The 17,849-nt window shown below is 44.2% G+C and overlaps 1 protein-coding gene across 5 annotated transcripts in view; it reads right to left on the bottom strand.

Moving 5' to 3' along the window:
- The window catches only part of lsp1a (lymphocyte specific protein 1 a), a 65,080-nt gene that overhangs the window by 44,604 nt on the left and 2,627 nt on the right, over positions 1-17,849 (bottom strand). For all 5 annotated transcript variants that reach the window (XM_080737630.1, XM_080737626.1, XM_080737628.1 and 2 more), the window contains exon 2: positions 2,729-2,887. In XM_080737630.1, the coding sequence (XP_080593756.1) occupies positions 2,729-2,887 (159 nt within the window). The remainder of the gene's footprint in view (positions 1-2,728; positions 2,888-17,849) is intronic.

The following is a 17,849-nucleotide window of genomic DNA, read 5'->3' as shown; positions in this document are numbered from 1 at the left end:
CAAAATATTTCCAGGAATTTCATGACCGTGGGAAATGGAGGAAATATAGCCGATCTACAAGATCATAATCGTGGTGTGTTGTGAGCATGTATAGATTGTCTATTTATTTCATCACACAACACTGCTGTATGACGAATTATACAACACAATCACGAGAGACCTATCTGAGTGCTCACTTCTCACATTGGGCGAATTACATTTACTCCAGTACTTTAGGGATTGAGTACTAGATATCCACCACTGGATTTACGTGCCAAGGTTTTCTCTGGCAACCAGGCTGAAGTATAAAATAGGGCTTAAGTGCTTAAGACTCACTTATGTCTTGCCATAAAGAACAGATTCCCAATGTTGACCATATGTTCTTTCAGACGAAACAACGACATGGCATGACGAGGTGTAAATAATGAGGCTTTTAGACAGAACATCTACACCTGCAGGCTGGGATAGCAGGGCTATAAGTTATACATGCAGCGCCATTAACTGGGATATGCAACATTCTTTTTTTAATCATTAGCAGTGCACCTCGGACATTTGCCCCCCCATTCATTAAAAGTGAAGTCATAATAATAAAAGTCTTCCCAGGAGCTGCCTGGAAGGAATTCAAGCAGGCATTCCAAAGATGATTAAGCAGATTTGGGCTAGTCGCTAAAGTAAACTGCGTCTCCCCAGATGGCGGGTAGCCGACGTTCTAATCTCTCAATGGCTAATTAGTGATAATGAACAGTGATTCCGGCAAGTGTTTTGTGTTTGAGATGTTAAGATGTTTAAGTCATGAACATCATGTTTACACACTGCTGCTGCGGCTGCTGCTTTCTGGCAGGAACACAATGACACCTGGTCGAGTGCAGTGGTGGAAAGTAACTAAGTTACTGTAGGCCTACTTAAGTACAATTTCGATTCCTCCCCAGATTTGAGTATTTCAGATTTCAATACTTTTACTTCTACTTCATAAAACATTGTACTTTTCACTCTACTACAATTATTTGAACATTTAGTTACTAGTTACTTTGTAGATTTTGATTATTATTATTACAATGCGACCTGTTGTGACCTTGCTATTTTCAAAAGACTTTTATACGTTTTGAAAACATGAAATGGGACATTCTATACATTTTGAAAACATGAAATGGGACATTCTGCACAATGAGTAATTTAACTTTTAGTACACACTTAAGATGCCAATACTTTTGTACTTTTAGTAGGACTACATTTTGAATACCAGACTTTTACTTGTAACAGAGTATCTTTACATTGTGGTATTGATACTTTTACTTAAATAAACATTTTTCAGTACTGCTTCCATCACTGCACCTGGTGGAGTGGAATGCTTTGAGTTCATCACGGTTTCTAACAACACAGAAAAGCATGTTGACCTGGTGAGACGTTGTCAACAGAGCGTGGATGTCAGCCACAGGGACGTGCAGAGAATATTAGACAGGCTGGGGTTGAAAGTTCTAAAAGGGCCCTTTGGTGAAAATATCGAAAATCGCAGACCTCCAAGCTCACAACGTGTCGCAGCGCGACACGTTGTGAGTTTGGAGGTCGGCTATTTTCGATACTTGATACCACACTGAACTAAGCATACTCAAGTCAATACTGGAGATGTAGCATAATGGCATGGATTTCTACACAGACAGCAATTCTTTCAACATAAGATGCTGCATTCAAGTTCAGGAGAGTTTGGACAGGGAAATTCTCTTGAATGCTACCTTCGGGTATGGCATGGAAAGGGGGCATTTGCATTTCTTTCACCATGGTAAAAACTGCATTCATGGTCTGGAGAGGGCACTCTTTACGGATGGATAAAGGGGCAGCCGGGCAGGGGCAACATGCCACCAATCTGGGCGATGACAGCCGGTTGACTTTTTGTCTCCCCCAAACTCTTAATCGACTGTAGCATTTTCTCCCCAGGGGGCGTGGGGTTTGTTGAGAGGAAACAGTGTGAATGTTCCAAAGGAGGTTTTGGTGGAATTTTCCCAAGCCTCTCTTTCATGTTCAGACCACAATTACAGGCTACAGTAGAGGGACGTGCCTCATGTCAAGCATACTACTATCCTACGGATTGGGAAACCTAGGAGAAGGTGTTGGAGAGAGAGAGAGGCAGTCCATAATTAGGCATCTGAAATTAAAAGTGGCAGCCGATGCTGAGGGCGATGATGACATAGCGGTAGTTTTCCCAAGACACTTTGTAGTAAACATTCTTGAGAGATCGTGTAATGAGAAGGCAGCTGTGCGCGGCGGCCTTCTTCTTGCACGTACTGTAGATGGGGATAGGATGGAGGGGTGGTGTGTGTGTGTGTGTGTGTGTGTGTGTGTGTGTGTGTGTGTGTGTGTGTGTGTGTGTGTGTGTGTGTGTGTGTGTGTGTGTGTGTGTGTGTGTGTGTGTGTGTGTGTGTGTGTGTGTGTGTGAGGTGGGGGGTGGGGGTATAAGGAGGTTAGTAGCTTTTCCCAGTGGAAACATTTATTTTATGTAACTGTGCGTCCGTGCAGCGAATCATTAAGCGAATGATCGGGGTAAAATATATCACAGCGCTAGTGCCTGGCCGCTCAGCTGGGAACCGTGACAAGGAACAGCATTTTATCACAAGACAAAACATCCTGTAATAAAGTTATGGCCTCAGCCCACGTGGGACGTAAGACAAAAGGAAGGAAGGAATGAGTAATGCTGTCCCCGAGTTCAATCCCTGCTTCATTATGTCCAGCTGTAACGAAGGGGATTTAAACTTACGTGTTGTTGTGGTCCTCTTCTGCCGGGGTGCCGTTGTCCTGCGAACACTCTCCCCCGGGGCCTCCTACTGAGTTGGTCCGGCGGAAGGACTCGCGGGCTCTCCGTCTGCGCTCCCTCTCCACCTCCTCTGCATCCTCGATGCTCCTCTGGGCCGTGACCCTAAAAGGGGGAAAGCGGGGGGGGGGGGGGGGGGGGGGGGGAGAGACAAAGCCATTGTTTAAACCATTAAGACTTGAGGCTGATTCTACAAAATGCCTTCTAAATCAGTGGTTTTCAAACTTTTGTGCCAAGGACCCCGAAATTGATATATATTTGGCTGCGGACCCCTCCCCATCTGAAAATGTTTTGTGCCAGGGACCTCCAGAAGAAGGTTTGTGTAAAAAAACTTTAAATATTTTTCCCAAAAATCTTCAAAAGGTTCTCACGCGTCACTTTTCTGAAAAACGTACGTTGCTATTATAAGATATAGCTAAAATCTAGGAATGCACTGGCACATTCCCGGTATTGATGGGTTAAACCACCAACCCTCGCCCCCCCAAAAAAAAGATGAGAAACTGTTTTGAACAAGAACCATCTTTCAAGGATGACACGGATATTCCCAGAGTCATCGTCCAATAACACCGGCCTCTTTGGCTCTCCCTCCCAAGAAGATCTTTCTAAACAATGGGCGCCGTTAATTCCTGAAGATGCTTAGAGTGAGTGGAGGGGGCCATGGAACATCTGGCTTAGGAACTCGATGCTCACCGCGGGTGAGCCATGACATCCCAGGAGAACATCTCAGACACGGCAGCATCCTCCCCTTGTGTTTATGCCTACCATAAACACAACGTAGCACGCATACAGTATGTAGTCACGCCGCATGATTGTTTGCATTATATAAAAGCATTACAAACATCTAGATAGACCCATCTCAACTTTGGAGGGACATTTTGACTGCCACGTGGCTCTTACACAGTTTTTGACAATTCCAACTTGTTAGGCTTTCAAGACATAAATGTAATTCGTGAATTGAGCGATCGTATTCAGAAATTTACGAACGCAATATAATCATTCGCCAATTCAATATACCGTAGGCTATTTAAAATAAATGTCTGCCAAGAACACTTAGTAATAGCAGGTGTAGTATAGCAGTGTTGCAGAATATTATTCTCCGTCTCCGACAACTATGTGTGTTGTCTAAATGCCAAGACAAATGAATGTAACAATTTGATTACTCTACGCTGATATAAGAAAGTACCATCTTAGACTTGGAGAGACGAGGCACCAGAGGATTAACTGGTCAATAGGTTCCAGCTGGGTAGAGCCGTGCGTGGTGTAGGGTTGCTACACTCACATTTTGGCTTCTGGGCCAATTAAAGCAGCCCGGGTCACTAATAGATCCCTAATGGATCCCAGGCCAAGTGGTACCACCTGAGACTCCATCTGTTGAAAACACTGGCCCCCCATTTTCTTTTTTCCCTTCTTTTTTACAGGATAGCTTAAATAGAATCAACGTAGGTGGGATGGCCCATAATAACCCCTCACCCCGAACGTCAGCGACAACAAACTTTCTTGCCGTGTTTTCAGGCTGTCGCAAACCTCTCGTCCCCTCTGCCCCACATCTCTACACAGGCTTTGATTAACAAAAAGAGGACGAGGGTACAAGATTCGTGTTGCTAAAAATGATCACATTTTTACATAGGTTTAAAGGTCTCATGTATGTAGCCTAATACTAGTCACTTCTCTGGGGCTTGTTTTCATAGACCTGCTTGCAAGATTTGGCAACAATGGTTGCAACCCAGTCTTTCCTGTGTTCTTATTGCAGTGACATCAGTAGTTTGCCATCACGGTGTGGAGCAGGGAGGGAGAGAGAGAGAGAGAGAGAGAGAGAGAGAGAGAGAGAGAGAGGGAAGGAAACAAGGGAAAGGACAGAGGTACAGAGGTCACGGTGCAGCTGGGTGGAGGTCACCGGTGTGTTGTACCACGTTACTCATGTCATGGGTTCTCTGGACAATAGGGTCTCTGTGACCTCAGACTCTGTGGCATCATGGAGGGTTAAGGTTCAGTGCAGAACAGGAGGATCACACTCAAAGATAACTTTTAGGGGGTTTGTTTTAATCTTCTTGGCAGAGTAGAAGAGCATTTGCTGCTAATGATCACCGGGAAAAGTTTAGTCAGCTGCAGGGAAGCATTTGAAAGTCATGTTTTAGTGGGCTGACCGGATCGTTCACTGAATGTCACTCCCTACTACTTACTCTCTCCTGTCTCTCTACACTGTTACCTACCTAAAGAACCTAAAGCCTAAAAACAAAAAAGGCTTAAACGATGCCCAAAACCCCACGATCCTCAAAAGAAAGTTAAGCTAGGACTATTATATTGGACCCATGTGGATCTCCGACACCAGTCTTTCCCAAATATGGAGAGATTGTGTGACGGTGGATCTGAGATTATGAATTCATGAGGACAAATTGCATCCACTTCGCACAGTATCAAACAGGCCGTTCTGTCCATGACATCAGCTGTGGTGATATCAGTCTCTGTGTACTTTCTATGACGTGTGACTTTAGTCTCGTACTACAAACATAGGGACATGGACATAGGGACACATAAAGCAGACAGACGTAGGAGTGATTAGTACTGCTCAAAAACATTCATGGATTAACTCATCTAGTTTACATATATAGGCAGAATGTATGTAGCCAAGGCGGCAGTGCTGTTGCCTCAAAGCTAGAAGGTCCTGGGTTCAATTCCCGCCGGGGGAAGCTGTGGGCACTGGGGGCGTGTTCCCTCCTCTGTGTCATCAGCGCCCACACCCTAGGTGGAGTTGGCGAAAGGGCATTTCTGTGTGGAGTTGTTCTCCCCCTGTCTCCTAGGGTAGATACCCTCACAAAAACATGCAGTAATCCTGGTCTCTATAATGCCTCCCCCTGGCCAGCCAGGGCGCCTGATGGAGGGGAAAGGAACTGGTTGGAATAACTTGAAAAAAAAATATATATATATATTTTTTGTGTCTCTCTCCTGAAAACCATACAAAAATTACTTGGGCAATCAGGCTATGAGACCAGTTCCTTGAGGGAGTTCTGAATTTACCCTTTCAAGTCTGTAACTCTGACAGAATACAAATGGAATCAAAGGGTCCATTTGGTTCCATTTGTATAATGTCAAGTTAAGGGAGTCTGTGTTTGAGAAACAATATGTTCCAATCAAATCTAGAACATTGGTTCTCAAACTTTTTATTCATCTGTCAGCCATCTAGACGGATCACCTCATAGGCGCCACGCTGTGAATATATTAATTCTATGTAGATTTCAGTTTGCAGCTGTATCTAGTTTACTAGTTTGTTTTGGCATTTTGACCCATCATGTTGGGAAATACTGTAACCAGCCTGGCAACAACTGTGACACCACCCTGATTTATAAAGGGGAGGGGATCTTAAAAACACCAAGGCTATTTAACCAAACCTATGTGACTGCTCATTATTATACCCTATAATCAACTTTGAGGGATTATCTCATGTTTGGCTCCATGTCTAATGTCTGAGTCTAATATTATCAAAACCTGATCCAACCCTACAAACCCTCCCACTCATTGTCAGAACCTTCCCTAAAACATCCGGGACAATGCTCCACATGTCCCAGACTCTTCTCCCTTCTGGCTACCAAACTGCGGAACAAACTCGCTGTCCCCATTGCAGTTAGAACTGCAGACTCACTCCCAATCTTACGCCGTAATTTGCACTTACTTGCCCTAGCCTTGACAACCTTGCAAGTTTATGCAAAAGGTTAAAATGCCATTTATATATTATTTAGACAGATGCCAGGTAATTATTTTTTGACCTGGCATCAAACTATTTATTTTCTGATACTACTTTAGACTGATGATGATAGGTTCTTGGTTTACCTATGATCCTAGATTACTATCTCTATGCATTTGATGTTTTACCTTGTGTTTACCTTGCCTACTGTAAATCGCTCTTGATTAAGACAAGAGTGTCCTGCTAAAGGAGACATGTGAAATGATCAGGATTAATAATAATGTCTTTGCTCTCTCTCTTCTTTCTCTCTCTCTCTCTCTCTCTCTCTCTCTCTCTCTCTCTCTCTCTTCTCCTTTTTCCTTGTTCCTCAGTGACGCAAATCAACCGAAATACATTTCTCTCCTCTTCGTCATCTCGGTCCACAGCGGGGGAGCGAGAGAAACCTCTTCCTCCCCTCAAGTAATTGACAGTAGTAGGCCTAGTGAGAGAAGACGTGCCAAGAGTCTGGTTTGAATTGGACCGATGTTGTCTCTCCTGGCAGAGACGCAACAGATTCATCTCAATGATGAAGCTGAAAGGCAGCAGCAGAAAATACCTAAAATAGTGAGTGTCCAAATTAAACACATGAACCCTATAGAGTTCCTGTGCTGGGCTCATCATAATATGACAAGCCCCAGAATAGATGAATGTTCTGCAGAAATTATTTTTGTGTCACGCCTTTGTGCACATGCAAATCTGAGGGAATTGACGTCAAGTGTGTTTGTTGGAGGTGAAAAACAAAGGGCTTCTTGCGTGGGATTTGGCTCCCTCTTTGTAGCTCGGGAGCTTGAAAGTTGACTCTTTGGACACGTTGCAGCCAGGTCCCTGCACTACAAATCTTCACCACAGTTTTGCGCTAGGCCAGAAAATAACATCAATGTGTGCACGATCCATCTCACAAACGCAACGCCGACTGTGACGCAGCGTTGTCAGTTTGTAGATAAATCAGCTATTATAGAGGGGGAAAAGGAGGGGGCCAAGTGAAGTATATACTGTATAGACCCCTGAGGGAGACACCGGTCAACAAAGTATATAGGATTTAAGGGGTGGGGGATATTTTTCTTTTTGCATGTTTTGATTGTGCCGATCATGAACGCTTTGTCTCTTTTTGACTGACTGTATCCTTTTTTTACTGCTTGTAAAATTTCACGGCTGAAGCATGTCTGAGCGTGCTGCCCTTCCTTCGAGGAGTGCTTCCGAGGCGAGCTATAAAGACAAACAGGCCCCGAAGGGCTTTCGTGTTAGGTGTCACAGGTGAGTGTGATTTCAGGAAGTGCCAGGAGTTCTGGCTCATCATCAGACCGATAACGTGACCCACACCACACAGCTGTGTGCCAGACATCTGTTTGGAGCAACAGATACATAACATCGCCTCTGTCGGGTGGAAACCTCATATGTCCAAAACCATTTTTCAGGATTCAAAATTCAAAAACGGCTAATGTAGCAGACCGATCTGCTACTTTAGATACTTTTGTAGTATTGCTGTGGTATGATCAAGTAGAGCATTAATTTACAAAGAAATCGCACCTGTTCGGCATACTATCAAACACGACACACGTGCATATCTCCTTGTATGGGCCGTTCTGTCCTGTCTCTGTGTACCTTCTATGACGTTAGTCTCGTGCTCATACGGACACTCATACGGATATGCACACAAAGCCAGACGTGGGAGCGGTTAGCACCGTTCAAAAACAAAACGTTAGAATATGGAGATAAGAGGTTTGTGCCCGACAGCAACACTACGACTGTATATCGGTGTGCATTTCATCCGTATTGTGTACATCTCACAATGCGGCTATTGTGGTAAAAAGGTCACATTCAGTGCTTCCTCGTGAACTATGAAGTCAGAACGCTGTGTGTGACCCTTTTACAGATCTATTTTTACACTCTCTCAGGGTTAAATGAACACTGCGGCTTTGGACAGTGTGCCCTGTCCCTACGCCACCCCTGTCCAGGGGCGTCACAGGGGGGGGGGGGGGGGAGTGGGACTGAGTTACTAGGGCCCAAGGTGGAGGGGCCTTAATTATTTTATGCTTTAACTATTGAAAAATAGTAGATATACAAGCTTACAGCAAGCTTGTAGATCTGCTATTTTTAAAAAGTCATGAAAATGTGTGCAAATCTTTGAATATATGTTTTTTTTAAGCGAACATTTGTAACTCAAATTTCACTTCTGGGGGGGGTCCCTGGAACTAAATATTTTGAGATGGGGGTCCGTGGCCAAATATCATTTTGGGGGTCCTTGACATGAAAACGTTTGAGCACCACTTACATAGAAACATATTTTTTTCAAAAAACCTCAGAAGGATTTGAAATAGGCCTATCTGCTTGCTATTTTTCAATAGTTAACGCACAAAATAATGCGTTCCCAGTCTAAATGGGTTAAACCCCCTCCCCCTATGGAGAACATTCATGGGGGGCCCACGGTGAATCCTTGTACCCAGGGCCCAGAATTTGGTGCAACCCTGCCCCCTTTATTGCGGTGCGTAAATGTTCCGACCAGACTTCCAGACAGGGCCGGCCAGTGAGCCCAGTCTGTAATGAATGTCACCATGAAGTGTCCGCATCACTGCTATTATCGACAGTCATCAAACTTCTTTACGAGTGGAAAACTAGGTCTAGGTTACGACTCCCGAATGTCCCAAGTGTTGAATGTTGAGTTGCTCCACCAATGATGACTCATTTTCGCGGACCCCTCTGGAGCACCTGGATGGTGAAGACAGAGACGTACTGCACACCCAGCCAGGGTTCATGGCAGGACAGGAAAACAGCCGTTGACCTCAAGCCCGGCGATACGTCAGAGGTTTTCCTGTAAATTCAACTCGCAAAGCACACAGACACACCAGGGTTTTCCCTGTCCTAAGTCCTTGCCCAAGTACAGATAACGTTGCTGTAGGCGGGCAGAAACCTCTTATCTCTGCAATTGTACAATAACTTTTGGTGTTTTTTTGTTTTGTTTTGTTTGTGTAAATGAGTGCTGGCCAACATGATCATACAGTGTCAGTCTACTTTATGTGGATTACGCGGTCAACACGCACTGACATTTTGCACCTTAATCCCATGTACAACGAACTGACTTTTGTATCCATTCTTCTTCTTCCCTTTCTTCGTTAACGATACGATGGGAACTATGCACGAAAACAAATTTCACCCGCTTTTTTACTTGTGTAAACCTGTGATGTTACAATAAAGCTGATTCTGATCCTTGCTGGAAACTACATATTTGTTTATCAAATGGTCCACAGAATAACTGTAAAATAAAGGCATTCCAAAGGCCCATTCTGAGCCAGGATTCCCAGGAAATATAACCTGCACACAAAAACACACAGATACTGTATACTGGAGATACAGTAACACTGAGCAAATAACATCCCCTTTCTCTCTCACTTATCACCTGGTCTGTAATCTATACGCTCTGTATCTAAGCGTGTCATCCAGATATCACTCCATTGTTTTGTCAACTAAATGTTTCACCGGAAAGAGAGCAAAAGAGAGCAAGAAATCGAAAAGAGCGGAGAAAAAAAAGCATCTTCACTCTCAGGAAAAGAAAGGGGGAAAGCAACAATAAGCACGTGCCGCATAATAGCACCTTTCAATTTAAGAATACAAGCTGTTATTATGGCATGGACTTACGTAACTAGTTGGATGACCAAAGTCAAAACATGTTGGCTTTACTTTGTTGCAATTCCTGCAGAGTTCGAGGGGGGGTTAATTTAGACGGGAAAGTCCCGAAAGCGCGAAGCCCGAAAGCGCGAAGTGGTGAAATGTCTCCTACCGCACCGTTACACTGAGGAGGAGGAGATGGTTGGGAAACGCTTGTGAGATGATGTCATTGTTGTCTTGAAACAAGTTACAACAGCAGAGGGTACTGAATCACTCAGACACAACAGCATGTTGACAGTATACAAAAAAACGAGAGAGAGAGAGAGAATTCCCAGAAAAGAGGCATATGTCACCCAACAAACAAGCTTAGAGGAGACTTGCATTAATTCAGTTGCAACTGGAGAGTCTATATAGCCTCATACTACTTGCTAGCTATGTTCTGTGTACACAACACGGTATACATTAACCACTTGTTTTCAGTGAATCTCTTCACCAGAAACAGCCGATCTACAAGTTCCACAACGGTGAGCTTGCAGATCTGCCAGTGTTTGGCTATTTATGACATGCCCAGAATAGGGATGAGAATTGGCATTTGCATAATCGGCCCCAGGTCTTAAAAGGGTTGTCACTTTCTCGACATTTCGTTCAAAAAGCTGCTTTTAACGTTTAAGGCTTTCTCCCCCCTTTTTAATTTATCACTGAAGACACAGCGTGGACCCAGAGGTGACGACGTCAATGCGGGCAGACAGGGTTGTCACAGTAGCCATGAAGGGACCAGCAGTGTGCTAGCTAGGCTGGGGGTCCGGTCCGTCCCCCCTGGGCGGGGGGTCCCTCTCTGTCTCTCTAAAAGCTGCCAGACAGTAATCACCATGTTCTGGGGGTTATGGCTGGGTGTCTGCACCCCATCCTCTCCTTTTGCTGAGCACAAATGGTGCACAGCTCATTTCCTATAAAACCAAAAGTCTGGGTCTGGCTCAGAGGGGGTTATGTGAAATGTCACTCTTTCACCCAGTGAGATTGAGGATGTAATGTCCTGATAGACATGTATCTATGTGTCAGTAATGTGGGTCCAATGAGGACTAAAACATATTTTTTGGTTCAAATGACTCAATAAATCATTCATTAAAGCAGTGTTTCTCAAACTTTCAAAGGTCTCCCCTTAACTCTGACAGTGTACAAATGGAACCAAATGGACCCGAACGGGTCCATTTGGTTCCATTTGTACACCATCAGAGGTACAGGCTTGTATGGGTCAATTTATACCCCCATAAAAGAACCCACAGAGTCCCTGGAATCCACTTTGAGAAACACTGCATTAAAGAATAATTTTGCTTCAAAATTACTCAATGAATCATTAATTGAAAGGGCAAATATTTAAACGTCATTGAACAGTGGGAGGTTATCCTGGTGGACTGACGGGCTTCTCAACATTTTAACATTATTAAACAAAGTGGGAGGTTATCGGGTTGGCGATGCTACCTGCTGATCAGTATGACATTCCAAGCATTTCTGGATTGATGACAAACCACCTAATCTACTGCTAGTCTTTACCGACCACGGTGGGACAGATAAGGGACAGTACAGCTCTCTCTCTCTGTAAACAGAGATGTGTTACAGTACTAGAGAGGAGACTACTGTATCTGACGAACAGTGGTGTAAAGTAACTATGTTTACACAAGTGCTGTACTTAAGTAAAATGTTGAGGTATTTTTACTTTACTTGAGTATTTCCAATTTGCAATACTTTTACTTCTACTTCTACTCCACTACATCTCAAAGGCAAATATTGTACTTTTACTCCATTACAAACTTTAGCTAGTTACTTTGTATATTTTGATTATTATTACAAAACATACAATATAACCACTTCAACCCTACAGTATGTACATTTTGGCCATTTGAAAATAGCCGATCTACAAGCTCATAATGCGTCGCTTTGCTTTGCTTGTAGATTTTCAAACGATTTTACATACAATTTATACATGAGACATTCTGCAGAATGAGTAGTAGAGTACTTTCTACTTTTGGTACTTTAAGTAAGTACTTTGATACCAATACTTCTGTACTTTTACTCTAGTCAATTTTGAATTCTGGACTTTTACTTGTAAGGGCACACCACACTTTTGCAAGTGCAAAAATAAATGGTATTTACAATAGAATGGTTAGGGGGAGGTCAGGTTAGGCTAATAAAACAGTAGCCTATGTTTTCTGTTTGGAAAGCATTGGCAGAATCCACCCTACGGTAGAATAAACGTGCAGTGTGTGACCGTGCCCTAACAGAGTATTTCTACATTGCAGTATCGATACTTTCACTTAATTAAGTAAAGAATGTGAGTACTTTTTCCACCACTGCTGAAACTATACAAATTGTGCATTTTCTGTTAGAAATAGTTATACTAGAAAGGTTAGCTTGGTATCATCATCTGGTTTTACATCTGGACAGCCTAGCTGTCTTGCCATCCAAGACAGCTAGGCTTCACGCTTCAGACATGCCTCCTAATGCAGTAGACTTGGCTCAGATCTGAAACCATATTTGATTTTGTTAATGTTCGTCAACGTTTGAAACAGATGACAGCAGTATATTAATGTGGTGCATAATCGGTAAAAACATAAGCGTCTCTCTCTCTCTCTCTCTCTCTCTCTCTGCCCATCAATGCTCCGTATAATCAGAGTGACATGACCCCTGGAAACAGGAAACCCCGTGTTGTTTACTTTATTTCCCCTTGTCCTAAGCCTGACAACCTTCGGCAAAGCTCATAGGGGAGGGAGGGAGAGAGGGAGAGAAGGCAGAGTTCAGTGCCCCCTTCACTCAACAGTCACACACACACGCGCGCACACACACACACACACACACACACACACACACACACACACACACACACACACACACACACACACACACACACACACACACACACACACACACACACACACACACACACACACACACACACACACACACACACACACACTCCCCCACATTCCAGAGTGAGTGCCTTATCTCCTCGTATCATAAACAGAGAGTACACCCACTCTGGCACGGTGGGTTTTAGGGGTCAGGGTGCTCAGGAGGGGGGATTATACAACCAATGTGTTTTTGATGCAGGTTAGCGGAGGAGAACGCACTGCTCTCCCACACTACACTCTCTCTCTCTCCACCTCTCTCTCTCTCTCTCTCTCTCTCTCCACCTCTCTCTACCTCTCTCTACCTGGATGCTTCCTGAGTGACATCACCACCATCACAGGCGGTTCAGAAACCAGTGTTGCCAGTTCTGCTCATTACAAGCGACTTTGGGGCTTGTTTCTCTGTTAACAGTCAATTGTAAATGATGGTAGTTTGCGGGTTCCTCAGGATTCTTTTGAAAATAGCAGATCTACAACGTGTTGTGAGCTTGTGGAACGTCTTCTTTTTTAAAATAGCGATGTACAGTATGTACAGTATGCAGCAGAGTGACTCACTGCCTCAGCCTGATGGTGTCAAAAGTCTAATTTCTCCCCCAGTCCGTCGGAACATCCCTTTGGTCCAGTGGTTAAGATATCAGACTTCCATGCGGGAGACCCGGGTTCGAATCCTTGGTGTTACACACAGTATAGGTCAGGGGTCTTCAACGTTTTCAGGCCAAGGACCCCTTAGTTGAGAGAGAGATGAAGCAGGGACCCCCACAACCTGTTCATAGATTCCATATAGTTTAATCGTTTGACAGCACAATCATCAGTGTATTTTGGATTCATGACAATTTGTGTTTTCAGATATTTAACCACTTGAACCGTCAATACTAAATAAACTTGACCTTTCACTCTGTACTTAGTCTGCTTTTTTCCCCCTCTACACTAAACCCCTTTGCCTCAAATAGCTGATCTACAAGCCCACAACGCCTCGCAGCGGGAGGCATTGTGAGCAGATCTGCTATTTTTGGCTAAAGTTCTCAGGAAAAAGGTTTCTCACACAAAGAGTTGGAGGACCCCCTGTAGTAACTCTGAGGACCCCCTAGGGGTCCCGGACCCCCTGTTGAAGACCCTTGGTATAGGTTAAAAGTGCTCTCGGCCCATAGGTCGCTTGTTTTCATATAAATCGGATCGCTTCTCTCGCCAAAATCTGGCAACGCGGTTCAGAACCATCCTGAGAGATCAGAGGCGATGTCAGTGCAGGGTAAAGAGCTCTCCCTCTCTCACTCTGAGGCTGATTAAAAGCAGGCCAGGCCAGCTCTGCATGCCTGCCTGCCCTAAGCCGCTCAGACGAATGGCAGAGGAATCGGATCAAAAACATGTTTTTTTGGGGCCTCACACCCCTGACGTTGGATTCTGCCCCAGAGAGTGAGACACTTGTGTAATTATTGTGCTTCGTGCGCTTGTGTCGCTACTTCCCTTGGGTGCCTAATACTGTAAATAAAATATACCTGTGTCACTTTGGAATATATATCAATGAGACACAACACTGTAATAAGGTTGTTGTTTTCTCCTCTTTTTTTTTTTTACCACACAACCCTTAACATCCCTATATTCTGGGCAGGACACCAGTAAGACTCCCTAATCGGGAGATAAGCGACCGACCGTCACATCGCATACACAAACTAGAAGGCAATCGTAGCCAATCAGGAGCCCTTCTGGGCAGGACACAATAGGTGAAAGTGGATTAAAACTGGGCAAAAGTGTGGCATTAGGCAAAAATGCATGAATATTCAGTAAAAATTGCAAAAAAGTAATACATTTGTAGAAATCAACGCTCAGAAAAGTTGGATTCATGAAAATTCATCAAAATATGTTTGAACATTACGCAACAATCTGTAGGCTCACAGCGCCTCGTGTTGCGACACGTCGCCAGCTCTGTACATCAGCTATTTTCACCATGACGTAGCCTACTACAAAGGTTCAAGTGGTTGAAGGGCCAGGTGTCATCAGCGTTGTGCTTTCACCACGGCGTGCCTTTCATCATGCAGCCTCCCGTCCTGCACCATCCGCCAACATGACTATGAGTCTGTCTCCAGTGAGTCTTTAGTCTGACTCACAGGAAGATAAATCTGAAATAATGTTAGACAGACGCTGACGTACTGCGAGTGATCCAACACGTTAGGGATGGAGGAGGAGCAGGGACGTGCAGAGAACGTTAGAGAGGCAGGGGCTGATTTCTATAAGGGCCTTTTGTGAAAATATCGAAAATAGCCGACCTCCAAGCTCACAACGCGTTGCAGCGCGACGTGTTGTGAACTTGGAGGTCGTCTATTTTCGGTACTTGATGCCACACTGAACTAAGCATAATCAAGTGAATACTGGAGATGCGGCGTAACGGCATGGATTTCTACACAGAGAGGGCAATTCTTTCAACATAAGATGCTGCATTCAAGTTCAGGAGAGTTTGGACAAGGCAATTCTCTTGAATGCTGCCTTCAGGTATGGCCACCCGCTTCTGATGTTATCATGTTATACAATGGCCAGTTATTATGGAAAGAGGGCATTTGCATTTCTTTCACCATAGTAAAAATCGAACCTCGGTTCGAAGTGAAGCGGTGAATTCTTATTCTATGTGTTCTAGAGCTATGAAATCTGTGTTCTAGATCTATACATTCTATCTTCTATATCTATACTTTCTATGTGCTTTAGTTCTATATTTTCATGAATTCTGAATTCTGAATGATTTTGTCTAGAGAGCCAAATTGTCATGTGAAGCTTGACCAATCCTCAATTCTGCATGCACGGGACAGACATGGGACAGACAAAGCCACACCTTGGAAGCGGCTTTCACCGCTTCAAAAACTGCATTCATGGTCTGAAGACGGATAAAAGGGCAGGGGCTCAAGCCCCCTTTGAGGTCTATGTGTGCACGTGCCTGAGGAGGAGTATCTGTGGGAAGGTGATGTCATTCATCCGTCTTCAACCAGAGTGATGCCATCTGCTGTGAGTGCCGTGGATTAGTGCCTCTCATACCACTGCGTGGCTGCCACTTCACCAGCGGTTATCTCCTCTAACGCGCATTAATCAGATCCTCAAAGCTCACTGCGCTGGCCAAGCTACCGTACGTCATGTCACAAAGTTTATATAAAATGCGATGAGCCGAGTAAAGTTCAGCACATTATAAAGAATCATTGCAAGTGGGGAGGCGCCCCGGTAGCTTAGGATAAGAGTGCATACCACATAAATAAGGATTACGTCCATGTGGTCAGGAAGGTATAGGTTCGCGGAACAGAGTAGCAGGTATGATAGTCGATTTAGCCCGGTTTCGAATCTGACCCCACGTTCTTTACTGCACGTCTTCTTCCCCTACTAGTGTCTCTCTCTCACTGTCCCTTAAAGGGGAATTTCGAGTGCTATCCTTATGGTAGTCTAATGTTATTCCATCCATCCATTCATGAAAATAATCACTCAATTGCTTTAACCGGTAGTTTATGTTGAGGTGTTAATTAGTAGAGAAGTTAAAATTGGTCCTGTGCAAAGCTGGCCCATGAGGACTGTCACGAGGGTGCAGTGTAAACAAGTGTTGCCGTGACCTTTTCTTCTTATTTGTTGTTGTTGATAATATATTCTATATACGATTCTACTCGGCTACCGCAGCTGTTTTTACAACACTGCTATGGTCCATGCAGAGAGAGAGAGAGAGAGAGAGAGAGAGAGAGAGAGAGAGAGAGAGAGAGAGAGAGAGAGAGAGAGAGCAGGTCCCTGAGATGAATGCAGGGCATTGAGTTGTAAAGATGCACCCTGTTGAGTGAGAGAAAGGAGAGATTTGGCAGGACAGAGAGAGAGGGCTTTAGAGGTTGATCCTGGACCTGGCCAGCACGCCACACCCTCCAGAGAGTCCAGACAACACTGTTCAACACTGTTTCCACCTGCTTCACCTGAAACTGTGCTTTTCAAAGTGGGGGGCGTCAAGGTGGCCAATTTGGGAAGGAAAGGATAACGACAAATCACAACCCTCACACTGTGAGGCATTTTTTTGACGAATTGTGAGCTTGTATACTGTATTTTCAAATAGCCAATGTTAACATGTAAAAACTGATTTAGATACTTATGTATATCTAACTAATTTAGCTGAGGACCCCCTGGAACCCCATCAAGGTCTGAGAGAGTATGGACAGGCCTTAACTGGTCAACACAGGTCAAATAAAGTTGCTGCACAGTGGACACTGTCAAATTAAACTGCTCCCAATAATAGTTTATTGCCGCTTCAACACAATAAGTTTGTCTTCAGAAACTATATTTGTGGTGGTCCTCCGTCGAACCCTTGACCTCAAACACTCAGGACTCCCCCAGACTCAAAACAACCCCCTCCCGTCCCGTCCCCAACGCCATGTTGGAGAGGACTCCAACAATGTGAGAACTTTAATGAAAATATGTAGCAGCTGTTTGAATTTCAACACGTTATTCCTGAAGTGTTTCCTGTGTCTGAAAGCATTCAGACAGGAATGCTACAAATGTATGAGTGTTCAGTGCTGTGTATACAGTACATGTTGTAGACTAGAGAGTGTGTGTGTGCTTGCATTAAACATGAAACATGATTAGTGTAACGCAGTGGTTCTGAAACTGTGGTCCAGGGACTCTCTGGGTTCCTTGAGGGGGGTTCTAAATTGCCCCTTACACGACTGAAACTCTTGACAGTATACAAATGGAACCAAATGAACCCGGGGGGTCCTTAAAATGTAAAACGTTTGAGAGACACTGGCGTAACGGCATGCATTTCCTTGTGTTTGTCCAAGTTCCTTCCTCTAATCTCTAGTGGTTCTCAAACTGAAATTTGAAGGTCTCCTCTTAACTTTGA

Source organism: Nannobrachium achirus (genome assembly GCF_963921795.1).
Source record: "Nannobrachium achirus genome assembly, chromosome: 11".
NCBI classification, from domain to species: domain Eukaryota; kingdom Metazoa; phylum Chordata; class Actinopteri; order Myctophiformes; family Myctophidae; genus Nannobrachium; species Nannobrachium achirus.
The sequence above is the reverse complement of the archived record's forward strand: the minus strand, read 5'-3'. Positions and strand labels throughout refer to the sequence as shown.